General features: G+C 46.1%; 1 protein-coding gene across 1 annotated transcript in view; it reads left to right on the top strand.

The window, feature by feature from the left end:
• The window catches only part of LOC144144191 (uncharacterized), a 57,352-nt gene extending 34,957 nt beyond the window's left edge, over nucleotides 1-22,395 (top strand). Inside the window, exons 2-3 of the mRNA XM_077675555.1 lie at nucleotides 3,734-3,948; nucleotides 21,933-22,395. Coding sequence (XP_077531681.1) covers nucleotides 3,734-3,948; nucleotides 21,933-22,395 — 678 coding nt within the window. The remainder of the gene's footprint in view (nucleotides 1-3,733; nucleotides 3,949-21,932) is intronic.
• The last annotated feature ends 235 nt before the right edge of the window (nucleotides 22,396-22,630 follow it).

Here is a 22,630-nt window from a genome sequence, read left to right as displayed (position 1 = left end):
AACGAGTATGGCGAATAACACGCTCGCTGATGTTCGCAGCAGACGAGCGACCGACGTACGCGTGGGCTTTCGACCGAATGACGGCAAACGTTCTGCGCTTCGGTAGGGAGTCAAGACAAAGAAAAAAGCATTTTTGCCTTCACTTTATTGGCAGTGCTCGCTTTCCGGAACGTAAACAATAACTACATATGTGCGTGCAAAAAGCATCCATCTGCGCGCGCACTTTGAGCAACGCGCCGAGCGCTAGCTTAACTAGGAACAGCATGGGAGACGAGCGACTGACGGCGCACAAGAGAGCGTGGAGAGCGAGCTTCATCTTCGCAGCGCGTACGCCAGGCTTTCGCTAGGAGCGAAACCATCGGCCGCCGCGAAGCAGCGCGATCACAAAAGATGAAACCAAATTTTTGTCTTCATTTTTATGAGTGTTTGCTTTGCGGAACTTGTATAATTGCCACATGTACGTTAAAGCATCCATCTGCGCGCGCGCACGTCGAGCACCGAGCCGAGCGTCAACTTGAAGGCGCGCAAGAAGAGCGCGGAGAGATCAGGGGCTCAGGTGCAAAAGGTTAACTTCTACCACATGTGCGTCAGCTTCCCCAGCGCCGCAGGCCAGCCCCGCCCACGGAGCGAAACCATCGGCCGCCCGCAAAGCAGCCGAAATGAGGGGAGGGGGAAAAAAGAAAAAAATCACCTCGCATGAAGTCGCGCACATATCGGTAGTGACGTCACTGTGCTGCGTCCAAGGAGATTAAAAATTGCAATTTTTTAACCTCATTGGCTGCGCCCCTGCCTAGGGGGTGTGGTCGGCCTGGGCCCCTACGGGTAATGGTTTGTGAATACGCCGCCCGCCCTCAGCACACTTGCCAGTATATTCTAGGCACTATAGCTAAACTTAGACATCTATCATATTTCCAGTCGACTAGCTTGAACGCCTTCGTCCTTGTAGTCGACGTTACGGCATCACATTTGTGCACTGTTTAAGTGGAAATGCGTTGGGTCGCCTGTATGCACTACCTGCAAGCGCAGCTCATTGGCTAGGTAAGAATCGACGGTCGGCCTATATTTTAACTGTCTACGTTGCGTTTAATTTGATCGATTGTGGGGTTTAACGCGCCGACGCAACGCAAGAACACTGTATTTGCAGGACTCCGTATATGTATGCACGGTGTCAGCACCTTTCGATGTGTTTGTGGCGACGGGAAGCTGCCGAAATCGCTCACGCTCAAGATGACTCAAAACCACATCGAAACATTTTTTGGTTGCGTAAAAAGAAAAGGGTGGCTAAAACAACAGATTACTGCCTCCCAAAGCAGTTGTTTACAGAATTACATATGTGCCGCACGCGATTACGTATGAGCGAATATGCATTCAGCCGTTGACGCTGTAAGGCATATTTGCTCGGAACGTTCCAGAAGAGAGGCACACGGAGGAAGGAAAAAATGGTACACGAATTTTATTCACCCCAGGGTTTACACAATTTCAAAAGAAAAAAAGTCACACACGATAAAAGACTAACCAATTAAAAAACTGCCTAATTTATCACAGCGTAGGCTATGAGGCGCCTTATACAAAACGCACGCACTTAAAAACCACAAAAAATACGAAGGCATACTAGCTAGCCAGCTTCCTTCAATTCTGGTTCTTATCTGTCGTTTGCAGATTTTACGAAATAATAGACTGTCTGCTGTGTTCATACACCGTTGTACGTGCAAGTTTTTCCGGTTGATTTCAGTCGGAATGGGCTGGACCTGATTCTTGAGTACACGTTAGCAATCTTCTTCGACAAAACTTAAATGTGATTGTCGAATGCATCGCAGTTCAACAGATGAGGCTCCAACTCAGCAAGTAATATTTGTTCAAACAATACTGTCAACACCTCTACTATTGCGCTCACTATTTGCATATAACGGCTGCATTAAACGTGTAGAACATTAACCCTTGCATTAAACCTGTAAACACTAAACCCTTCTTGCACGACTTGGAGCAATTTCAAGAAGTATTTCGATGGTGCCACGAGACCACCGTTTGTTTTCGCAGAAACGACTTGTGGATGCTCAGTGGACATCAGTGTAATGCAGTACTCATTGCGGGATGTGCCTCTATATACTTTCCGTGCCCCAAATACTGCTGTATATGGCACTACTGCACTGAGAACAAGAGAAAGGCTTGTGTGGAAGTCGACCCGCTCGGTGTTATAGTTATCATCATTAAGTGCCTGCAACCGCGAATATCTTCTTAACGAGGCGAAAACTGTTGGCGTTTGAACGAGGTTTTCATCACATGAGGGGCAGAGATCAGTCACAATACCGCGAGAGGAGTTTCCAGTATCTGATGATGCAAGTTCTGTTCTAATAAAAAGACGCTTCTAGGCAGCTGTAAATTGACAGGTAGTAGGGCTGTTGTTTTAGCCGCCCTTTCCTTTTTACGCAACCAAAAAATGTTTCGATGTGGTATTGAGACATCTTGAGCGTGAGCGAATTCGGCAGCTTGCCGTCGCCACAAACCCTTTAATAGGTGCTCACACCGTCCTGCAAATACAGTGTTCTTGAGGCCCTCAAACAGTGATTTCTTTGCGCATCCTTGCGTCATGTTAAGTACGATTCAGCCTTTTCAAAAAAAGTCTTCATTGAAGCCTGATTCGCCTTTCGGATAGGTGTCTTGTATGACCAGCTGAACGGATTTCTTGAGTTCCAGACATCAAAATGGCGGTCAAAGATCCTTGTTAATTCACGCGTACCATGAGCACCCTTAAATTTCGGGTTCAAGCTTTAATGTGAACTCACAAAATCGAGTGCGTTTGTTACAGATGAACTGAGCGTAGGAACTGTAAAGCGAACTTTCATCTTTGGTGATCTAATGCTCGTATGCACTACAGAGTGCGCAAAGGCGAGATGAGGTGGGACCAGCCCGGCAGAATATAAAATTTGAGCATAGGAACTCTACATCGGAAGCTGGTTAACGGTACCTTGCACCGACGATATTCAGAAAAACTGTCCTATTGCCGCGTGGAGATAAAAGCACTTATAAAGGCACTGCTTTCACAAACTCGTTGGGTCGTTTTTGGTCGAGGTAAGACGGCGCACTAGATATAAAAACTGCGCTGGGGGGGGGGGGGGGGGGGTAATTGGCTTAGAAAGTACCGTACATGAAGTTAAACGCAATGTAGACAGTTAAAATATAGGCCAACCGTCGATTCTTAGCTAGCCAATGAGCTGCTCGTGCAGGTAAGTGCATACAGGCGACCTAACGCATTTCCACTTAAACAGTGCACAAATGTGATGCGGTAACATCGACTAGAAGGACGAAGTCGTTTCAGCTAGTTGACTGGAAAGATGATAGATGTTTAAGTTTAGCAACAGCAGTATTAGAAAGCGGCCGCGGTACGTCTGCGCGGCGGCCCGCCGCGGTCGGCTGCAGCGGCCGCCCGCCGCCGAAGCAGACGACGCGCCGGGAGTAGCGCAAGACTTGACTGCAGCGCCGCTAGTTCTCGGGACCGCCACGCGGACCGCCTCTCCGGCGGAGCTTTGAAACTGAGTTTATTCTAGTAACATTGGGTATGAGTGCGTGGATTTGTTTTAATTTTATTTTGTTTTTGTTAGTATTGAATTTACGCAATCTGTGACCGTTATCTTCTTACGAATCTGTGCCGCGTTGATCACCGTCATCCCTCATGTAGTGCCTTCTGGCCCTTGAGGTTCAATAAAAGAAATGAAATGAAATCCTGCATTTGCAGAACCGTCATCACACTACCGACATTGTCCGGCTACAAGCCCTGATGAAACACGGTGGAGTGTACCTGGACCGTGATGTCTTCGTGGTGCGCTCCCTCCGGCCATTGCTCCGCTTCGAGGCTGTATTGTATTGCGGCACGGGCTCGATCGGCAACATGATGCTCTCCTTCCACAAGAAAGCACGATTCCCGAGGCTCTACTTTCACACGTACCGCTAGTAAGTGCATTCGATATGCGTGGCAGAGAGAGCGCTTCCCGTCCCTGGAGCTCCGGACTAGGAGATAGTTGTGTAACTTACGTTACGTTACGTTCTCCTCGTTGGCCGTGAGCTTGCAGCGACGCCGGCAGGAAGCGTGGAAAAATTTTGCGAAGTCTGCGTTATGTTCGTGTTTTGTAAAGGTATGAAATGTAAATTTTTATTGGCAATTAACATTGTTCAAATTAAACTACGTTATTACGGCGAAGCTGTATATTTCCAGACGAAAGCTATCCTCCGTACGTAGAAAACTCTTCCTTCGCTAACCGATAAGTATGCGTGATAAACAACGTTGGACACTTGAAATAATACTGGTCAGCCTAAATTTAACTGGGTACACAGACAATGACAGGAAACAAAGCACAAGCGCTGACCTTGTGCTTGTGCCGACAAGCACAAGCACAAGCACAAGGTCAGCGCTTCCCTTCACGCACGTCAGCCCATCAGCGCACGTTTCTTCTCATTGTCTGCGTACCAAGTTAAATTTATACTGACCAGTATTAATTCAAGTATGATACAACTAGCTCAGATTCTGCCTATTCTAACGTTGGACACGCCGTGGTGGCTCAGTGGCTAAGGTGTTCTGCTGTCGACCCGAAGGACTTGGGGTTGCTCCCGCCTGCGGTGGCTGCTTTTGTGATATAGGCGAAAAGCCCCGTGTGGGAAGATTTCAGCGCACGTCTCCAGGGGGTAGAAATTAATCCGGGGGAGCCCCCCACTAACGCGCACCTGATGTCACTGGCGAAGCATCGGCGCGTGGAACCCCACAGCCAAAATAGCATGTTGGAGAGGGGTTAGAAGGTATAGAAAGTGCGGCGGGGTTAGAAGAGCGGGAGTGCAAATGCGTTCCTTTTCTCCGGCGATCTCGTTCTCCGTTATTTGCGGCGCCCCCCAAGAAAGCGTACTCGGACCACTACTTTTTTCTCATTTCTCTCATTAAACGGCATTTTTTCTTGTTTTCATTAAACTGCCTTTTTCCCATTAAACGTCGTGAAGCACAGGTCAAGCGATAACGGCGGGCAGGGCCTGTCGGCTTTGCGGATGGAGCAGTGTCAACGTGACAATGGCAAACATTGGCCACACATACGTCAAAATGGAAGGGCCACAAGTCATTCGCACTTCTGAGGAGCCGACGGCTTACAATCTGCGACGCCGCGAGCACGAACGGGAACGAAAGAAGACACCACTACTACGCAACGTGCAATGAGCAAGACTTTACGAAACCTTTAAGGAGTAACACATGTGTAAACGAGGCCACACGTTCCACCACCGTTGGTTAGTCATTTGCACGTAATGCATGATTGCATTTTTTATTTTATTTGTAGTACTGTTCAATGTGATTGGAGGAGAGTTTTGTCCTAGTATTAACAGGTCGAAATTACCACCCCCCTTTCGTGCTGACCATACTGTCTTTGAAATTATGCTAGCATGTAATCACGCCCAAGCCGTCAATGCCACTACCTTTGAACAGTTCAACCCGTCATTCGTTGTTCATTCTAGTTGTTCATTAGATCCCTTTATGATGCATGTCCTGTGGTCGCAGCGGGTACATTTGACCACTAACTTGTGCTTTTACGTCCCGTCTAAGCAGCTAGTGCTCCTCGATAAAACGGGAAAAAATATGCGGTGATTCAGAGAATTGTCTACTGATGCGTAGCATTCTTATGACTCTTGTCCAAAGTGAGTTCTTGAAAGTCAAATTTGGCTATGAGTAGTGGGAGACGTTGCATTACTTTAGTGTTTTTAAGTTTTCTTTTGTTTCTTTTCGCAAATGATGTATATTTATACCATTATAGCGATTACGTGCGTTTACATCGCCACTTGTTCTTTTCCCGAAGATACAAAGCATATTGAAAGGTTAGTCCGTTTGGGCTACTTTTATTTCTATTTCCAACAATATTTTACGGACTTTCTTGTTTCTTTGGTTTTTACGGAAGATTTATAAGATGCATATTTGTGATTTTGTCAGATCATTTACGTTAATATATTTTATTTGTATTATTTTTGGTTTTCAAAATTTTGTCCACACGCGCTATTACAACAGGTAAATGTGGAACTTCTGCCAAATCTGCATTTTTGTGAAAACACAAGGCGTTTCGCGGGTTTTTGTCTGTATCTACATTTTTTTTAGCACTTTGAGCCTTCTTTTGCAGGTTTTGTTGTTGGTTCTTCGGTTTTTTCAGAGAGATATATGAGGTGCATATCTTTTGTTTTATCAGATCAGTTTTGTTAAAATTTTATTGGCTCTCTTTGTCTTATTCCTGATTTATCAAAATTGATTGATTGATTGTAGGGTTTAACGCGCCGACGCAACGCAGGCGATGAGGCGCGCCGTAGTGGAGGGCTCCGGATTAATTTTGACCACCTGGGGATCTTTAACGTGCGCCGAAATCTCGTACACACGGGCGTTTTTGCTTTTCGCCTCCATCAGAAAAGCGGCCGCCGCGGCCGGGAATTGAACCCGCGACCTCGTGCTCAGCAGCGCAACGCCTTAGCCACTGAGCCACCGCGGCGGGTGATTTATCAAAATTCAATCCAAGCAATCATCTCATTTAGGCTATTATAACAAATAAAAGTGGAGCTCCCGCCAAACTTGCATTTTTATGGGAAGGAAGGGCGTTACATGTTTTTTATCTTTTTTCGCTATTTTTCGTTTTCTATTTTGGATGTTCCTTGCAGACTTTTTTTCGTTTTTTTCGGATTTTGGGGAAGATGTATAAGACGCACATAGTAGATTTGTCAGGTCGTTTTTTACATAACTTTATTTTTTATATTTTAGCTGTTTTGTGGTTTTTCACCATTCTGACCGACCTATTATCTCCATTTACGCTATTATAACGATTTAATGGGGAAGTTACGCAAATCTTCATTTTTGTGGAAATGCAGGGCATTACAGGAAGAAGGGTTTCACTCACGGAGCACGCTGTAGATTGCGCGGCGAATGGTACCCGGCGTTCCCCGCGCGCACGTGCGTGCTCTCACAAGCGGGTGCGTCGGCGGAACGGCTTGTCGTTTGCTTTAGCGAAGGTTCTGCAAAGGAAAGTTTGGCATGCACCTGAATGCAGCCGTACGGCTACAAAGGAAAGCTACAGCTTTCTCAGAAACTTCGCAGTTGAATAAAAATTCGTCCTGGTCCAGGATACGTCGGGACCACCGGTTAAGCGGGGGTCCCGGGTTCGAATCCTGGACCAAGAGGAATTTTTCTTCAACTGCGAAGTCTCTGAGAAAGCTGTATAGCTTTCCTTTGTAGCTGTACGGCTGCATTCAGGTGGATGCCAAACTTTCCTTTGCAGAAACTTGCTCCACCTTGGGGATTTCCCCTAAATCTGGTCGGTTTATAGCGAAGGTTGTGGGCATTTTTTGGCGCAGCTTCGCGTTCATTGCGCGCTTTCTTCGCATGGCTTAACTTGTTCCGCATCACCTCCTGGGTAATCCGGCCGCGACGGAATTAAGTGGTCGTACGCCAAACATACGTTAAGTATTGGTTTGCAGGGCGGGAAAACAAAATGTAGAGACGACATACACACACCTAGCCACTACAGAAACTCTACCTTTTGCGCACTGCTTGCCACGAATAGGACTCGATTTTCTAAATTAGTGAATACCAATCCGGTTGTGTTTTAACAGGTATTACAAAAGGCGAAAGGAGCAACTAGTTCTGATAACTAGCGATCATAAAATTCCCTGAGCTTTCTCGCAAATCTAAAACTTACTAAAGTAACTAGTTTAAATCGGTGTAAAAAGGAATCACTAAGCTCACATGCAGAATTGTTTCGGTGTCTGCGCTTGTGTCGCGCGGTGGTGTAGCCTCAAGTTAGCACACCAGGATGGCTAGGTTCCGCTGTCTGACCCTTAGAAAGACGCTCCTCTCCGTTTTCTTTCTTCCGACGCACGGCCGGGTTATGGCGGCGGCGTCCACCGCTCTATAGCCTTAAGTCCCTTGATCGGCGTTTAGCCAAGTAGCGACAAGTTCCTCCTCTCCACCCCTCTTCCGCTCCTCCCGCGTCGTCTGCTAGCCCTGTCCGCCATGAACTTCCTAACTCGCGGAAGCTGCACGCCCGCCCGGCACATGGCAGCGTCGGGCGCACTGCCTGCGCAGTAGTACGAAGCTGCTTCACCAACGTTTCGCTGCAGGATACAGCGGTAACTTGTTATTCATGCCATACCACACAAAAAATGAAGTCAAGCGCTGAATATACCCGGTGAAAAGCCGATGAAGGGACTTCAGCTACGCGTGCCGTGGAGTGCGTCTGTGGGCATGGTTTGCTGGCTCTCAGATTCAAGCTAGCGTGCGTCGCATTTAGCGTCTGACGGTTCGTAAGGCATGGGGATGGCGTTCAAGTGCCTTCATCTTTGGATTAAGTATAGATAAAGGTAACCAACATCAGCTAAAGCTGCCTCGACGAATTTGCTTTATGTAAAGCCCCTTGATCGGCGGCGATGAGGGGACTCGAGTTTTATGCTGGCCGTGCACCCTTCCGGAGTATTTTTTTCTCTGTTCGCAGTGTGCCTTTCTAACAAAATCTTTTGCGCGCTCGGAGTTCCCCACAGCAGTAGTTAAGGTCCATACTGTCACATTTACGAATGCAGCCTTGAAAACTTGCGTTACCGGAATGTATGCACCGCAATGTTGTACTATTATGACACCGAAGTAGATAACATCGTGGTAATTACTCCACAGGGACGTTTCTTAGTCGCAAAGGTAGAAAAGCATGCTAAGCTGCTCCCAAACAAATGCATTTTTTCCCAGAATAGAGCGCTGCCCATACCTCTTAAACATCTTTCTACTCACAAGATCTCCTCCCCAGAACTGCTTCATAGAAAGTAGTGCTTCGCCCTGCGAGTCTCGCGTATATGCTCCGTACAGCCGCCGAGGTTCGAAAGAAACATTAAATATAGCCTTTAATGCTTGCAGTTTATTAGTTTCAAATATAATCAAGCCTATTTTCTGAGGCAGCAATGCTAGAAGTTCATAGAATAATTCTGTTGAAGTATGTTTTTTTTTTCATCTTATTTACAATACAATTAAGCCTCACTTCTGGGATTTCCGTTATTTCCTGAAATTTCGCGTATGAAATATGGGTATAACTTTGACATACTTCTGAGTTTAACCCATGCAGTTTGTTCAGTGGGAGCTTCATTGCATTTTCGTATTTTATATTTTTTGTAATTTTCCGATGGATCTGGCGGACGTATCTTACAAAGGTGATATTTTGTATGCAGCATGCTGTTAGCTTGCACATTAGAGAAAGAGGTTTTGTCAAAGTCAAACACTTTTCCGATTATGCCCAAATAATGGAATTGAACACAACCAATATTGAAGATAAAGCAAGGTTTCATATAAAGTAATCCGGTGCCACAAATGCCATGCATGGCACTGTAGCTGCCAATCTATTTGTGTAAAGATATTATCTTAGTTCGACGCAAGAAATGTACTCCCTTCAACTGAATATATTCTGCAAGTAATCTGGAAGAATCTCAGTGACGTGTTCAAAATCTTTTTATTGGTGTACAGTTGGCGAAATTTTAGCAAACTTGTGTGGAGTCCAGGGTTCAGCATTATTTGCCTTCAAATAAACATTTTACAATAAACACCTGACACGGTGAAAAGTCACATGACATATCTGAAAGAACACACAAAAAATCGTTTAACATCAAAACAGTGCTCATTGAATGGTAGGAAGACAAACAGGTGCAAACAATCAAACGCAGTTAGAGAATCTGCTCATCTTAACAGCTGCAAGCTCTAGATTTGAGTGAAAAATGGGGAAAAAAGGGGAGGCTACATTAGAGCGAAATTGTTAGATACAGCATTCAGGCCTATTACACATCTGTACATCTCAGCAACTGTCAGCTGACAATTCAACTCTTCCAAAAAAGCATGGTAACAAAACCAAACAAAACAAGAAAAAAAAAAACGCAGCTGGAATGGGGTAGCTCACAGCCAGATATTTAGAGAAGTTATCCAGGTTTGCTCAAGACTCTATCCTAATCGTTGCATGTAGCTGTTCCGAAAGTATTGCGAAAAGGCACAGGTAAACAGGTAAAAGGTCATTACCTCAGAATAAACGTTTTACACATACCATTCGGGCTTGTTTAAAAACATGCATCAAATAAACAGCAAACTGGAAATGCACTCCCTCTTATGTATTAGACGGTATAGCATAAGGGATAAGCAAATTATAAGGAACACGTAGCAGAATTACACAATGTGCAGAAGGATGAATGGAGGAACTATAAAATTTCGTAGCTGTATTAACAATGCATCAGTGAAAAAGAGGTCACCACAGGCAAAAACTTAAACAACTAGCAGCTTCACAATCACTCAGCTGAATGCCAAAACCGAAACATGAGCAATCACCATCAACCGCTCCTGTATAAATATAAATAAAAGAAAACACCATTCAAAAGAGAACAAACATGAATATCAACACATGAGACACTATAACTTCACAAGACCTAGTTTCAATGCCGACATATAGCTAAAACATCAGCAACATCAGCAACATCAGCAACCTTACATCATTATACAAATAAAAAATCGTTGCATAGGAAAACAAACTTTGTTCCCAACACATTCAATTCTCAAAATAGCTGTGTATTGACGACGGCAAACTCTCTCACTCAGTCACACGATGCAAATATTTAAACAGAAATATAAAATCTGCATCCTTCCTTCTCTTGGACAGTGTTACCAAGTGCAATTTATCCAAAATGTTATTATAGTGGTAATACGCTCTCCGATCAAAATGCCTATCATAAACAATACTAACAAAACGTCGTCGAACATCTTCAATCTTCGCAGCCTGGCTTGCATACACGTTTTTTCATAGGATAGACCCAAAATGAAGTTTCGGAATGGCTAAGGATAAAAACAAACGTTTGAGGCACGACACATTACGGAAAAAACGTGTGATGCTTGATATTACTCCTGACTGAGTGTATGCCTTTTAAACAAGCTTTTCAATGGGCAGATGAAAGCGTAGGGCTAAATTGACAAAAATCCCTAGGTCATGACACCAATCAACCCTTCTCAGGATGCATTGATCTAACGTGTAATCATATAACACACTTTTGCATTTGCTGGTTGGACTCATTACACGTGTTTTGGTAAGATTTATTAATAACTTGTTAACAAGACACAGTGCTAAAAGGGCACAGTCATCACGAGAGTCAACTTTTCGGAACAGCTTGATGTCATCCACGTAGCATTTGGCTATTACTTACTGAACAAGCCAGGTCGTTAATAAAAACATTGAACAAAAGTGGACCCAAAATGGAGCTTTGAGGGACTCCTGTCTTGGAAAAAAATGGTTTAGACAACACGCCACCTACGTTTGGTCGGTTTGGTCAGCTATTTAGATAGTCACGAATGAACATATAAAGGTTGCAGCAAACACCATTCACAGCAGCTTTTGAAGTAGAAGATTTTCATCCACCAAGTCAAAAGCCTTAGACAGATCAAAGTACATTACATCAACCTGGCCGCGATTGGCGATGATTCAGCTAGTGCATTCAACAGACGCTGTCAGGTTGGTTTCAACCGACCAGATCAAAGTACATTACCTCAACCTTGCCGCGATTGGCGATGATTCAGCTAGTGCATTCGACAAACGTTGTCAAGTTGGTTTCAACCGATCAGTCTTTAGAAATACATGCTGAGCATCTGTTACTTGACGTATAAAAAAGAAAGATAAATGCCTAAATAACGCAATTTCAAAAACCTTGGCAAAAGGACTTTGCAAAAATGCTGGTTGGTTTTTTGTAACGTCACGCTCATCTTTTAGCTGCGAACATTGACCAGACGGTGAGCACTTAGCTGTAGCAAGTGGGCTTATCTATAGAGAATGTCCAGGCTCGATTCCAGTTGCTGAAAATTTGATTTTTTATGGTTATAGATATACATAGGCATGAATGGGAATCTACATTTAGCTTTGATAACATCGGACATGACCTTTTGTTAAATAAGCCAGCACTCACTTCCAGCGCTTCCACCTGCAGCACAACTTCGATGGTGCGGCAGCTTGCGTGATGAATTTTCTGGCCTGTGGCTGAATACCGATGGAACAGCAGTACTCCTTAGCTTCTTTATGCGGAACTTCCGGAGGATGCTTGGCTCAAACTGGTCCTTTGCGTAGTTAGACTGCATAGCAGCTGTGTTAAAGAAACAGGTACACATTACACCACAAAAAGAAGTCGCTGTAGAGCTACCAATGCAGTTCAAGGCTAGCCTGCAGAAAATCAGAGAAAGTGAACGGAATGACTCGTGATGTAAATGGGTAGAGGGATGTGTCGATGTTTAAAGTGATACCCATTGGCGGCAGATTAGGAAGTTTCTACGATTCTGGATTACACGCGTTGAGGCGATTCGTTGCAAAAACTTGTATTACTAGACTGCCTTCACTCTCATTCGAAGCTATTTCAACGCCTTTCAAAATTGAACGAACCACGGTGGCTCACGGGTTAAGTAAGATGTGCTGCTGAGCCCAAGGATCGATACAGGCCACGGTGGCTGCTTTTACGATGCAGGCGAAAAGCTAAAACGTCCGTGTGTCGAGATTTCGACGCACGTTGAAGATCCCCAGGAGGTCAAAATTAATCAAAATAATATGCTCGAAACTAAAGGTTTAACCGAGAGCTTTTTTTTAAGGCACGGCGTTTCTGTCGCGCAGGCTGTCGCGTTTAACACGGCGATCAAGCGGTGTTACGCCCGTGCCGCAGCAGCAGAGCAGACTGTTGCAGTAAAGTAGAAACTCACCTTGCATAGTTTAGTCGACTTGGTAGGCTGGAAGTCTTTTCTGCCTATCCTGTGGAGCCAAACGTTCCTGCGTTTGGCGTTGAGCTTGCCGAACGGCGCGGCAAACAACGCCTTCGCTTTGCCAGACTGTGTTGTCCAGTTAAACGCGCAGCAGTCCACCATCTCGCAGTGCCATGCACTCCGGGGCAGGTAGCCTATCCACAAGACTATATATCCTCTTCAAAAGTGCCCCTACAATCACAAGCGGCCGTTGCAATTCAGAATGTGCGGCTAGCGCACACGCAGAATAGGGATCACACAGAAACAACGTGGGCTACACAGATCAAGCAAAACAGCTTGACCGATCATGGCGGACGGAAACGGAAAACGCAAGCCGTAACCGGAACTTTTTCGAAACCGGAACAGGAACTAAGGCGTGAGCCAATGGCAGGGCGCGTCGGCACATCAATCGTTGTCGCTACTTAGCTAAAGCAGATGAAGAGACTTTAGCCCAGCCGTGGCTGACGCTGCTGCGTTGGGGATGCTGTCCCCGTGAATCCCCGGTAACGGCTGGTAGAATCTCTGGTTTACCTTTCTGTAGAGCTGCGTGTGTGAATTCAAGTGACGTCGTGTGGGCAATTGTTGTGGGTGTCGTTTGAAGCTTCTTTCCGACCACCTTCAAAGCGCGGATTGGAGCTAATTTTTTTCACTGAAGCTGAACTCGAACTGCAAGCCATCCTCCTATGTGCCCACATGATACCAGACGTTATAGGTGAAAATACAACTCGAGTTATAATCTTCACGGATAGCCTCGAAGCCATCAAAGCGTTACGCACCCCGCCACGACGACACACTACACCTCATCGTATAAAAGAACTCTGTGGAACCTTCCAGCGTGACCATAACATCGACATACAAGTGCAGTGGATACCTGGCCACACAGGTAACCCCGGGAATAAGGAGGCCCATAGGCTCGCGAGGGAGACAATTCTCAACCACCCCTCGGAGTCTGCAGCGCCTTCTCTTTCACATAACCATTCCCCTGAGGAACGCAGGAAGACAATTCGACAAGGAAGCAAAAAAGAACTCAGAGCAACGATTCCCGAGCTACAGCACCCGATACCCCGCAACATCCCACGAGCTGCACAAGTTCTTTTAACAAAGGCCCGCACGGGGTACGCCATTACGGAAGACATCGTAGCTCGCTGGGAACACTACCACCAACACAGGAACGCACAAGTTCCACCAGACCGACTTCTGTGCTCCCTGTGCCACCAAGATAGACCGACAATCAGCCACTTGCTGTGGTCATGTAGGGCCCTGCAAGGAATCCGAGCAAGACACAAGCCTCCTGGCGCCACATCTCTGCAGGATTGGCTGTATCCAAGGGATAACGCCAACGACGTGCTACTTGGACTATGGGCCTTCGTGAAGGAGGCTTACCTCGTCAACAGAACTTAAGCTTTATCGACCCTGTACCCCTTCCCCTATTTCCCCCAACAGGCCAGAGTGCCATCCCTTCTGTAATAAATTCATTCATTCATTCATTCACTGAAGCAACAAAACTATAAATATGGGCTACAAAGCTTCGCTGTTAAGTGTGATTGCTGCGCAGGAGCGCAGCTGTTGCGCAGGAGCGAAGCGTACACACACCAGCCTTTCGAGGGCATTTGACGCTGCCCTCGAGTAGCTCAGCACCTGCCATTAGGAATGACCACAGCGATATACCCAAATCAGCTAGGATTGGAACTTTGCTAGTCTCTATGGCGACGCCCACGACGGCGTGAGATTGCAGAGGCAGATTTCCATTTCGTGTAAGTACGGGATTCTATCTTTGGGCCAGCGCGAAGGCCTCTCGAGGGTGTGCGCTGCCGACGTACGCGCTAACTGCGGAAGCACGTCATCAGCACCAAAGCGCTGCTCGTTGATTCCTTAGTCTTGGTTGCGGAGATCACAGTGAGTATAGTGTTTCATTCCGGTGGAGATAGGGGTCGGTACTCAAGACGGCACGTTTGCATTGAGGCTTCGTAGCCTGTGTAAAGGACAAGGCGGAGGAAAAGGAAATTATCACGCCTTGTGGCCTCCGCTTCAACTTTAAACTCACACACGAAAATTTACCGCACTTGATTCCCTAGATCAGTTGCCAGGTGCACTGCGCAGATACACCGCAGGATGAGGATATCGAAATTCGCAGGGAAGTCAGCGACAACCCGTTAGACGATTGGCACATCTTGTCCCATCTAATGCTTATCGTTGAGCCCCAATGGTTTTCTCTGTAACAAGTGCTGAAGGCTATCGGCTGTTCTCCTTCCAAAGCCTAAAATTTGAGCATCTGGCGACCATGGCGCTTTCCAGAGACGTTTCAACCTGCTCAGTTCTAAGTATGTTTGATATGCCTCAGCCTCTAGACGATATTCAGCGTAAATATTGTTCTCTGTAATCAATGCTGCCCGTTAATTCGAAAGCGCTGATCTCGATGTCCGAGCAAAGGCACTGTGAGAAAGCGAACTTGCACAAAGCGCCAAGCGAAGCTCTCTGATTGATAATGAGATTTAACGAGCCGACGCTATACACATAGGCGATGGGGCGCGCCGTAGTGGAGGGCTCCGGATTAATTTTGACCACATGGGGATCTCCAACGTGCGCCGAAATTTTGAACACACGAGCGTTTTCACTGTTGGCCTAGATCAGAAAAGGGGCCGCCGCAGCCGGGAATCAAACCTGCGTCCTTCGTCTCAGCGGTACAACGCCTCAGCCACTCAGCCACCTCGGTGGGCAGCGGAGCTTTTGATATTTCAGCGATGGAGTTAATGTCTGAGCAAAACGCACTGCTGGAAGGCGAACTTTCTTTTTCTTTTTTTTGGGGGGGGGGAGGGGGGGGGAGAGGGTGTGTTCAGTTTTAATTTGACTTTATTCTTCTGACTAAAACTTGGTATGATCAGTTTTCTGCCCCGTGGTGCTTACCTAAATAGCAATGTCTCGCTGGATACAGAACAGTATCTGGTGGTGGGGGCGCCAGCCTCGTGATACAATCACCGTTAATTTCATTTACGAGCTTTGTTGTGCCACACTTGACTCTGAGGTGTTATCTGTCCTAGGTGTTCAGACTCTATTCTGTTGTTTATCGGACGCTAACCGGCAATACAGAGCGTTTCTATACCTTAACTGAAGAGTTGCTTTCTCCTGCTGCCGTTGCTGGGTACAGACCAGCCTCTGCCTGTAGGCTATTCCTACGTCAATATAGTAGCTGATTGTCTTGGAAGGCGTAACCTCGAAAGTTTGTTAGCATTATACGACTGTTCTAATGTAATTTCCTCCTTAACCACAGCTTGACTTGTCTGTTACCAATATCTCCCCAAATATTATCACAGCTGGCGTATTTTCATACAGCCATAGCAATTTTCATATAGCCATAGCATATTTTTAAGTGTAAATCATAAAGTGTAAATAATTTTAAGTGTAAATTAGAATTGAATATTTCATGAAATTGTTCATGCCGGCTGTGTGTTTGCTTGTGATCGGCGCCAGTCGTTGCCGCGGGTGGCCAAGGAACCCCCAAAACCGTCGCAGAACGGCTTTTACCCTGGTCACTTCCCACTTTTGTGAACACCAATAAATAAATAAATAAATAAATTGCTACGTGGTGGCAGGACAAAGGACGTGAACCATGAGATGGGCGAACAATGTATTCTCACTATTTACAAGACGTTAGCCATGAGACCGAACCGGCGCTGGCTGCGCGCCTGCCCTACTTCTTCTTCCTTGTTCTCATCCTCGTCGTCGTCTGGTAACATCACCCCGCCGTCGAGGATGACCGTCCTGGTCGAGGCTTTAGTAGATGAGCGAGTGTAGTGAGTACGAACGATGAAATTAAAATACACAGTGAATACGTCCTTGCCACCACGGTGAGGATGAAGAGCTTGGTGAACACTGCCCCGAACACCGATGCCCGCCGACGTCATGAAGCAATGTACAAAGCCCTTGAGAAGACGCGCCGGCGAACGGGGCAGGGGGATGACATCGTCGTCTTGTCTGGTCGCGGCTTCTCACGTCTCGGCTGATTTCGGCCCGTCATAGGCTGGGGAACGGGCTGGGGAACAGATGCCGTGATGGCTCACCGGGGCTGGGGCATGCCGACGCGTTCCAAGAGCCTGGAGAAGATCGCTTCAGGAGTCAAGACGGCGAGATGCTGTGGGCCAGAATGAAGGTGATTACCCCGCACACTCCACCAAATATGTTACGTGGTGACAGGAAAAAGGAAGTGAACCACGAGATGGGCGAACAATGTATTTCCACTATTTAGAAGACGTCAGCCATGAGACCGAACCGGCGCTGGCTGCGTGCCTGCCCTACTTCTTCCTTGTTCTCATCCTAGTCGTCGTCTTGTAACAAAACAAATAAAGAAAGTACAAAAACACAAAAGTTGATCCTTCACACCACAAACCATCACGCAAGATGGGCTGGAAACTTGTCGCAGTCAATTACAGGTATTTGACTGTAATGATGTTTTCACCGTACAGACGGCTGATGCGGCGTACGATGACTTTATAGGGACCGGGCAGCCGGACGGGTGGCGCCACCACTCGGTGCTCCCCTCGTTGGTAGAGTGAGCCGGTGCATTGGAGTACGCAGCCTTCCATTGTTTTTGCGGTGTTGCTTTGATGCTTCGGATGTTTTGGTGGTGTTGTGAGCGGACATGTGCGGTGAAACGAAGTCTAGACAGATGTATTGGGATTTTTGATGCGATACCGGCTACATGAACCTGTCGGACGCTTTTAAACTTGGGTATGGGCTACAATGACAGGAGCGCTTCTTGCAGCGATCTACGCTTGGTTGCACCCGATCTGGGTGCGAATAAAACTACCATTGTAAGTATTAATTTCTTCTTAAATGCACTAACGACTACTTAAACGTATTGAATACTTCCAAGGCTTGAAATGAGCGCTTTTTGCAGCGCGCTGCGCATGGCTCCGCGCGATCTGAGCAGGAATAAAACTATTATTTTAGTATTTTTTTCTACCCCTTTAACTGGTTTCAATGACTACGATTTTCACGCCGATCTTAACGGTGGGATACCTCGATATGCGTGTTTTGAAGAGAAAGGCGCGTGCGTACGAGATCGATTAGCACGTGGCCGTTGAAACATCGCAGCAGCTTACACTTTCATTCTGTAACCGTGACATTCGCGCCTTCGGATTTCATGAGTGGCCAGAGGGGTTCGTCCCATAACTCAAAACCCTATCCGAAGAAAAAGCCGGCTATGGCCCTAAGTGACAGTATGGGAGCCTGTGAGCCGAAGCGGAACCCCCACATTTGTAGTGGTCATATTATCAAGAGGACAAAGTCATTTAACCACCCAACAGCTCAACCTACAAACCATCCCCCCTGCCCTTACTTTTTTACCACCTGCGTAGAATAAAGGCTGGCACTGTTAGTTAAAAAATGTGGCAGTGTTCACGTCAGCCTGTGTTTTTTAATGCATAAGTATTCTTTGCCGAGTACCTAAAATAATCGTGTAACGCCTTGTGATAACACCAACAACGCGCGACTAGTCGCCTCAAATAAGTGTGCATCAGCCCCAGCACAGGCGCATTTCCGACACGTTGGAAGTAGTTAGGATAAGTGGAAAATTAAACAGCAAAATCACCCAGCCCTCTAACGACGAGCACGGTTGAACGCAAAGCTTTCTGCGTGCGAAATAGAATAGGAAAGGGTCAAAGTCAAAAACGCTGCAATCAAAAGACCAAACTGCATGCCGGTCAAATTCAAAGCTAAACTAGTCAAAGTTTAAATCCAGAATGGAATCAAGAGAACCCACACGAGAAAGCTTTGCGATGAACCACCATCATCTTTAGACGGAAAAGTGCATGATTTTTCAAGCGTAGGTGGAAGCTGGTACACCTCGACCGCAGCATTTGGTTGTGAAATTAAGGGCAGCTTTACTACACCCTCCTGTGTCTCGTCCTTAACACACGCAGGAATTTTTTTGAAAAACAGTTAATCAACTAACCAGCAAATCTTGCAAAGCAATGCTTTTCCACGACAAGCAATAACATTTAACTATCATGCGGTATTTTTTGTATAAACGATTCCCGGTGACTGTAGCAAACGTATTTCTGTGAAAGTAAACAGCATAATTAATGAAGTTACGGAGTGTACCCCATCACAATTTCTGTTTTGGGTTAAACCTCAAGAGGCACCCTCCAATTTTGTCTTTCGCTTGTGCACAACGCCATACCTGGATCGGCTGCACACACCGGCTGCAATTTATTCCTCCAAACGCAAACTGCATGCAGGCAGGAAAAATCTACCCGAAGGAACTTCCAGCTTGCGCATTCAGTGTCGTCTGCTATTTCTAATTACTCAGCATGGGCGTAAATCACGCACATGGCATGCCTCGTACTTTCGCCTCTACTTTCAAGATTTACCGATCTGAAAAAAGTCCTTGTAATTATCTACGCTTTGCAAGCCGCACCGCGGCAGAACGACAGAAAGAGATGCACAACTGCTCACTGCCGATTGCCACCGGCATTCCACTGACGAACGGTTCGCCACCGGCGGCGCTGTTCGCTGAAGTGATGGTGGTGCGATACAACGGCCGCCCGGTCCCGATATACATTTTTGACGAATGTTACTCCAAGTGATTTCTTCCGCAAAGCCTGCGATCTTTCGTCTAAAATTTTCAAGCCGTAGACAACAAATGAACATCTTTATAACCGATATGAATGGTTTATGAAATTTCGTATTAAGCTAGACAAGGAGTTCCGACAAGCAAAAGCCCAGTGTTACGACCAATCGTTTCACTCTTTCGAGAACCAGGTCGCAAGAGTTTCTCAGAGACTTCATTCTTTACTGAACAACTCAAGTGCTCCTACAGACATGCAATAAATCACAGACGGCACCCAAGTTAAAGAGGCGTTACGAAGCACATTTGATCATTATTTCTCGACTTTTGTGAAGCCATGAGTTTCTGCGATATCACGTACCGCTTTTGGTACACAGTTTTTTTACCCCACAAACGAAGCAGAGATAAAGCGTCAATATAGTGAATTCAAAAATAGTAAAATGTTAGGCGCTAAAACCTACAAATCAAACAAGTAAAATATGTTTTAGATATTATTGCTCCTATCCTGACACATGCCTGCGATCGATGTGTCAAGTCTGGGCTATTTCTCAATAAAATGCAGATAGCGCATGTTCTTTCTCTCTTAAAGAAAATCTTTAGAACAGATATCCGTGATTACAGGCCAATATATTTCTATTTCTTCTGAATTCCTAGAAAAAATAACCCACAATCGTATGTGAGACTTCCTGGATGGGACGAGACTGAACAATAAAATTTCGTTAGAATATGTCCTCTCAGCTTGCAGTGCGCGATTAAGAACAGACTATCCTGAAAAAATTCGAATGTCTATAGTTCATAGCACAAGCTAGCTGCAGCACTGTGGAGGCTACATTGTTATCAATAGTACGCCCACTGAGGGCGCCTAACTCGCCCTGAAGGGGGTCCTGAATGGACATTCCCTTCTCCCCTATCGGCAAGTGGCGCCGCAAGACCCCGGCGCCCTTTGTCGCTTCCTTCGCGGTGAGTTAGTCGCCATGAGGGGTACAACAATGTAGCCTCCACAGTGCTGCAGCTAGCTTATGGTATGAACTATAGGTGTGGTTGTTGATTTTAGTAGGGCTGCCGAATCCATCAACATAGCTGTCGTTGCAAAAACTTGACACTGTGATATCCGCGGCGTGCCTTCTGAAATACTGTCAGTATAGAATCCTGGCAGAAGGATGACCTTCTGACATCCTGTCTGTAATATAGAATCCCGTTTCTGAAAACACTTAGGGCATTTTCTGAAACACCTGTAAGAGTCGCGGGTGTTTTTCAGGGTAGTGTATGGCCTTCTTTTTTGTACATATGTGACCAGTCTAGTTGATATGGACTCAAATACCAAGCACACTACTTACGCCGACAATACCACTCTGCAATATTCTTATATGCCCAGCTGTGCGATTGGCTGAGGCAAGCAAAAGCCTACGCCAATTAGACAGGGCTTATAAGCTTGCGGAACAAGCTATATGCGCTTAAATTTAAGGCACATTCTTTTTAAAGGAGTAAGATCTGTGGGGTTAAGAATTAAAGTTACGAAGGAACACGTAAACTCCGAAGCAGTTAGTGCGGCACTTTGCCGGCTGACACTGCCTTACACAGCCGTCGGACGCGTTGGACTTGTCTCACACAACACTGACCAACTGACATAAGCGGCACGGTCAATTGCATGACCATGTTTTTTGATTGATAGCTCACGTTTTAAGAAACGATTAGTATGAACAGTAGTAAAAATACGGCAGGTATAGAAGTCTGGTAAGAAGCAAAGTGCGAACACTGGAACTTCAGCACTTCATCGCCGTCTCTGAAAGTGGGGATAACAGGATAACCAAACGGCCGTCTGTGAGATGGTAGCAGGCCTGTTGGGCAGGCCGCCTCTAGTTTCAAGGCTCTGCTCTGGATATGTCGTCATTTTCGGCGTAATGAAAACACGCAATATTACGGGATATATTGAATTTTGGTTTAAAATGTTTAATTTTTCAGTGAATAAAGCATTGTTTGTTGTCGGAGAAGTGCTGAGTGCGTTGTGAAACACTAAATCTCTCGAATAAAACAAACTTGTATTTTGCCTGAATGGCCCCTTTTTGAAGCGACACATTGGGAGGCAGGCTATGTCATCCTATCCGGACAAAGGCAAAAGTTCATTCCAACTGTGACGGCAGCTTTTATGATGTTCGCATTCGTCGTCTTTTAACATTCTGCATAGTTTGTATTGAAGTTGAAAGCTTGGAGTGCAGGTGAAAAACCGTTTGCATGTTTGTTATACCATGTTTCACACAGAAGGAAGGCATGCAGCCATAACTCAAGTGGCGCTGCCTTTTCGATATGTTTAATATAAAATTTCAGATTTCGATTCCTATGTAGCATGTTGGAAATCTTATACCAAGGTGACAATTCCTGCCGGCTAGGATTTACCAAAATAATATAAAAGGCTAAAGTTTTCGAATGAAACAAGCAATGATCTTTAGTGTTTAGGGAACGATCACACGTTTTTTCAGGGGTTCAAACAGCGCACTGCCACGACCAGTATGAGAGTTCTAGAGGTATTACGGGAACAAATGTGGGCAATCATTATCACAAACCCTGTGTTTACAACCTTCGCAGCTACAACGGATCCTTGTGGTACTACAACGCTGGTAACCTGCCATACAGCATGGTCGTTGAGAACCACCCTCACCTCGTCCACTGCATGAGCTCCGGCCTCGAGTGTGGCGTGGACATGATCGCAGCGCTGCACGACCCACACGCCTACGCATCCTGGCGCAGCGCGTACGCCGTCCACACATTGGACAGGTGGCGCCGTGAATCACTCTACGATCCCCTGCCTCCGTCCTCCGAAATCGACGAGGCCAACGTCCGCCACCTTGACAATGCTTTAGGACAAATGTCGCGTTCTGTGCTGTTTGGAACGTCGGACTTTGTTCCTCCCGACGCTCCCATTCTGAGCGTCGCCGAACTGGTTGCACGAAAAGACCGCGGCGAGGACCTTACTTACGTCAATCCACGCTCGATGAACTCCAAGATGTTCTGGCAGTCTCGTGACGAGGCCGAAGAGGAGCTCAATTGAGCGCTCTTGTTACTACATCTGCACGTGCAAGCAAAGGATGGTCGTAAAGTGTGCCACACGATCGGTATATTCGTTTTTACAATACACTGCAATAGTTAGTACGTGGATACAGCATGTAATAATTTCTTTGTCTTCTGGGAAACTATGCGACTGGACAGCATACGTAGTTTTTAACGCTGTTGATTGTTAGGGCCCGTGCTTAAAAGCATAACGTGTGCGGGAACAAAATGGCGAA

This window comes from Haemaphysalis longicornis, unplaced genomic scaffold (assembly GCF_048455015.1).
Source record: "Haemaphysalis longicornis isolate Haplotype H1 unplaced genomic scaffold, Haemaphysalis longicornis Haplotype H1 scaffold_66, whole genome shotgun sequence".
NCBI lineage: Eukaryota > Metazoa > Arthropoda > Arachnida > Ixodida > Ixodidae > Haemaphysalis > Haemaphysalis longicornis.
The sequence above is the reverse complement of the archived record's forward strand: the minus strand, read 5'-3'. Positions and strand labels throughout refer to the sequence as shown.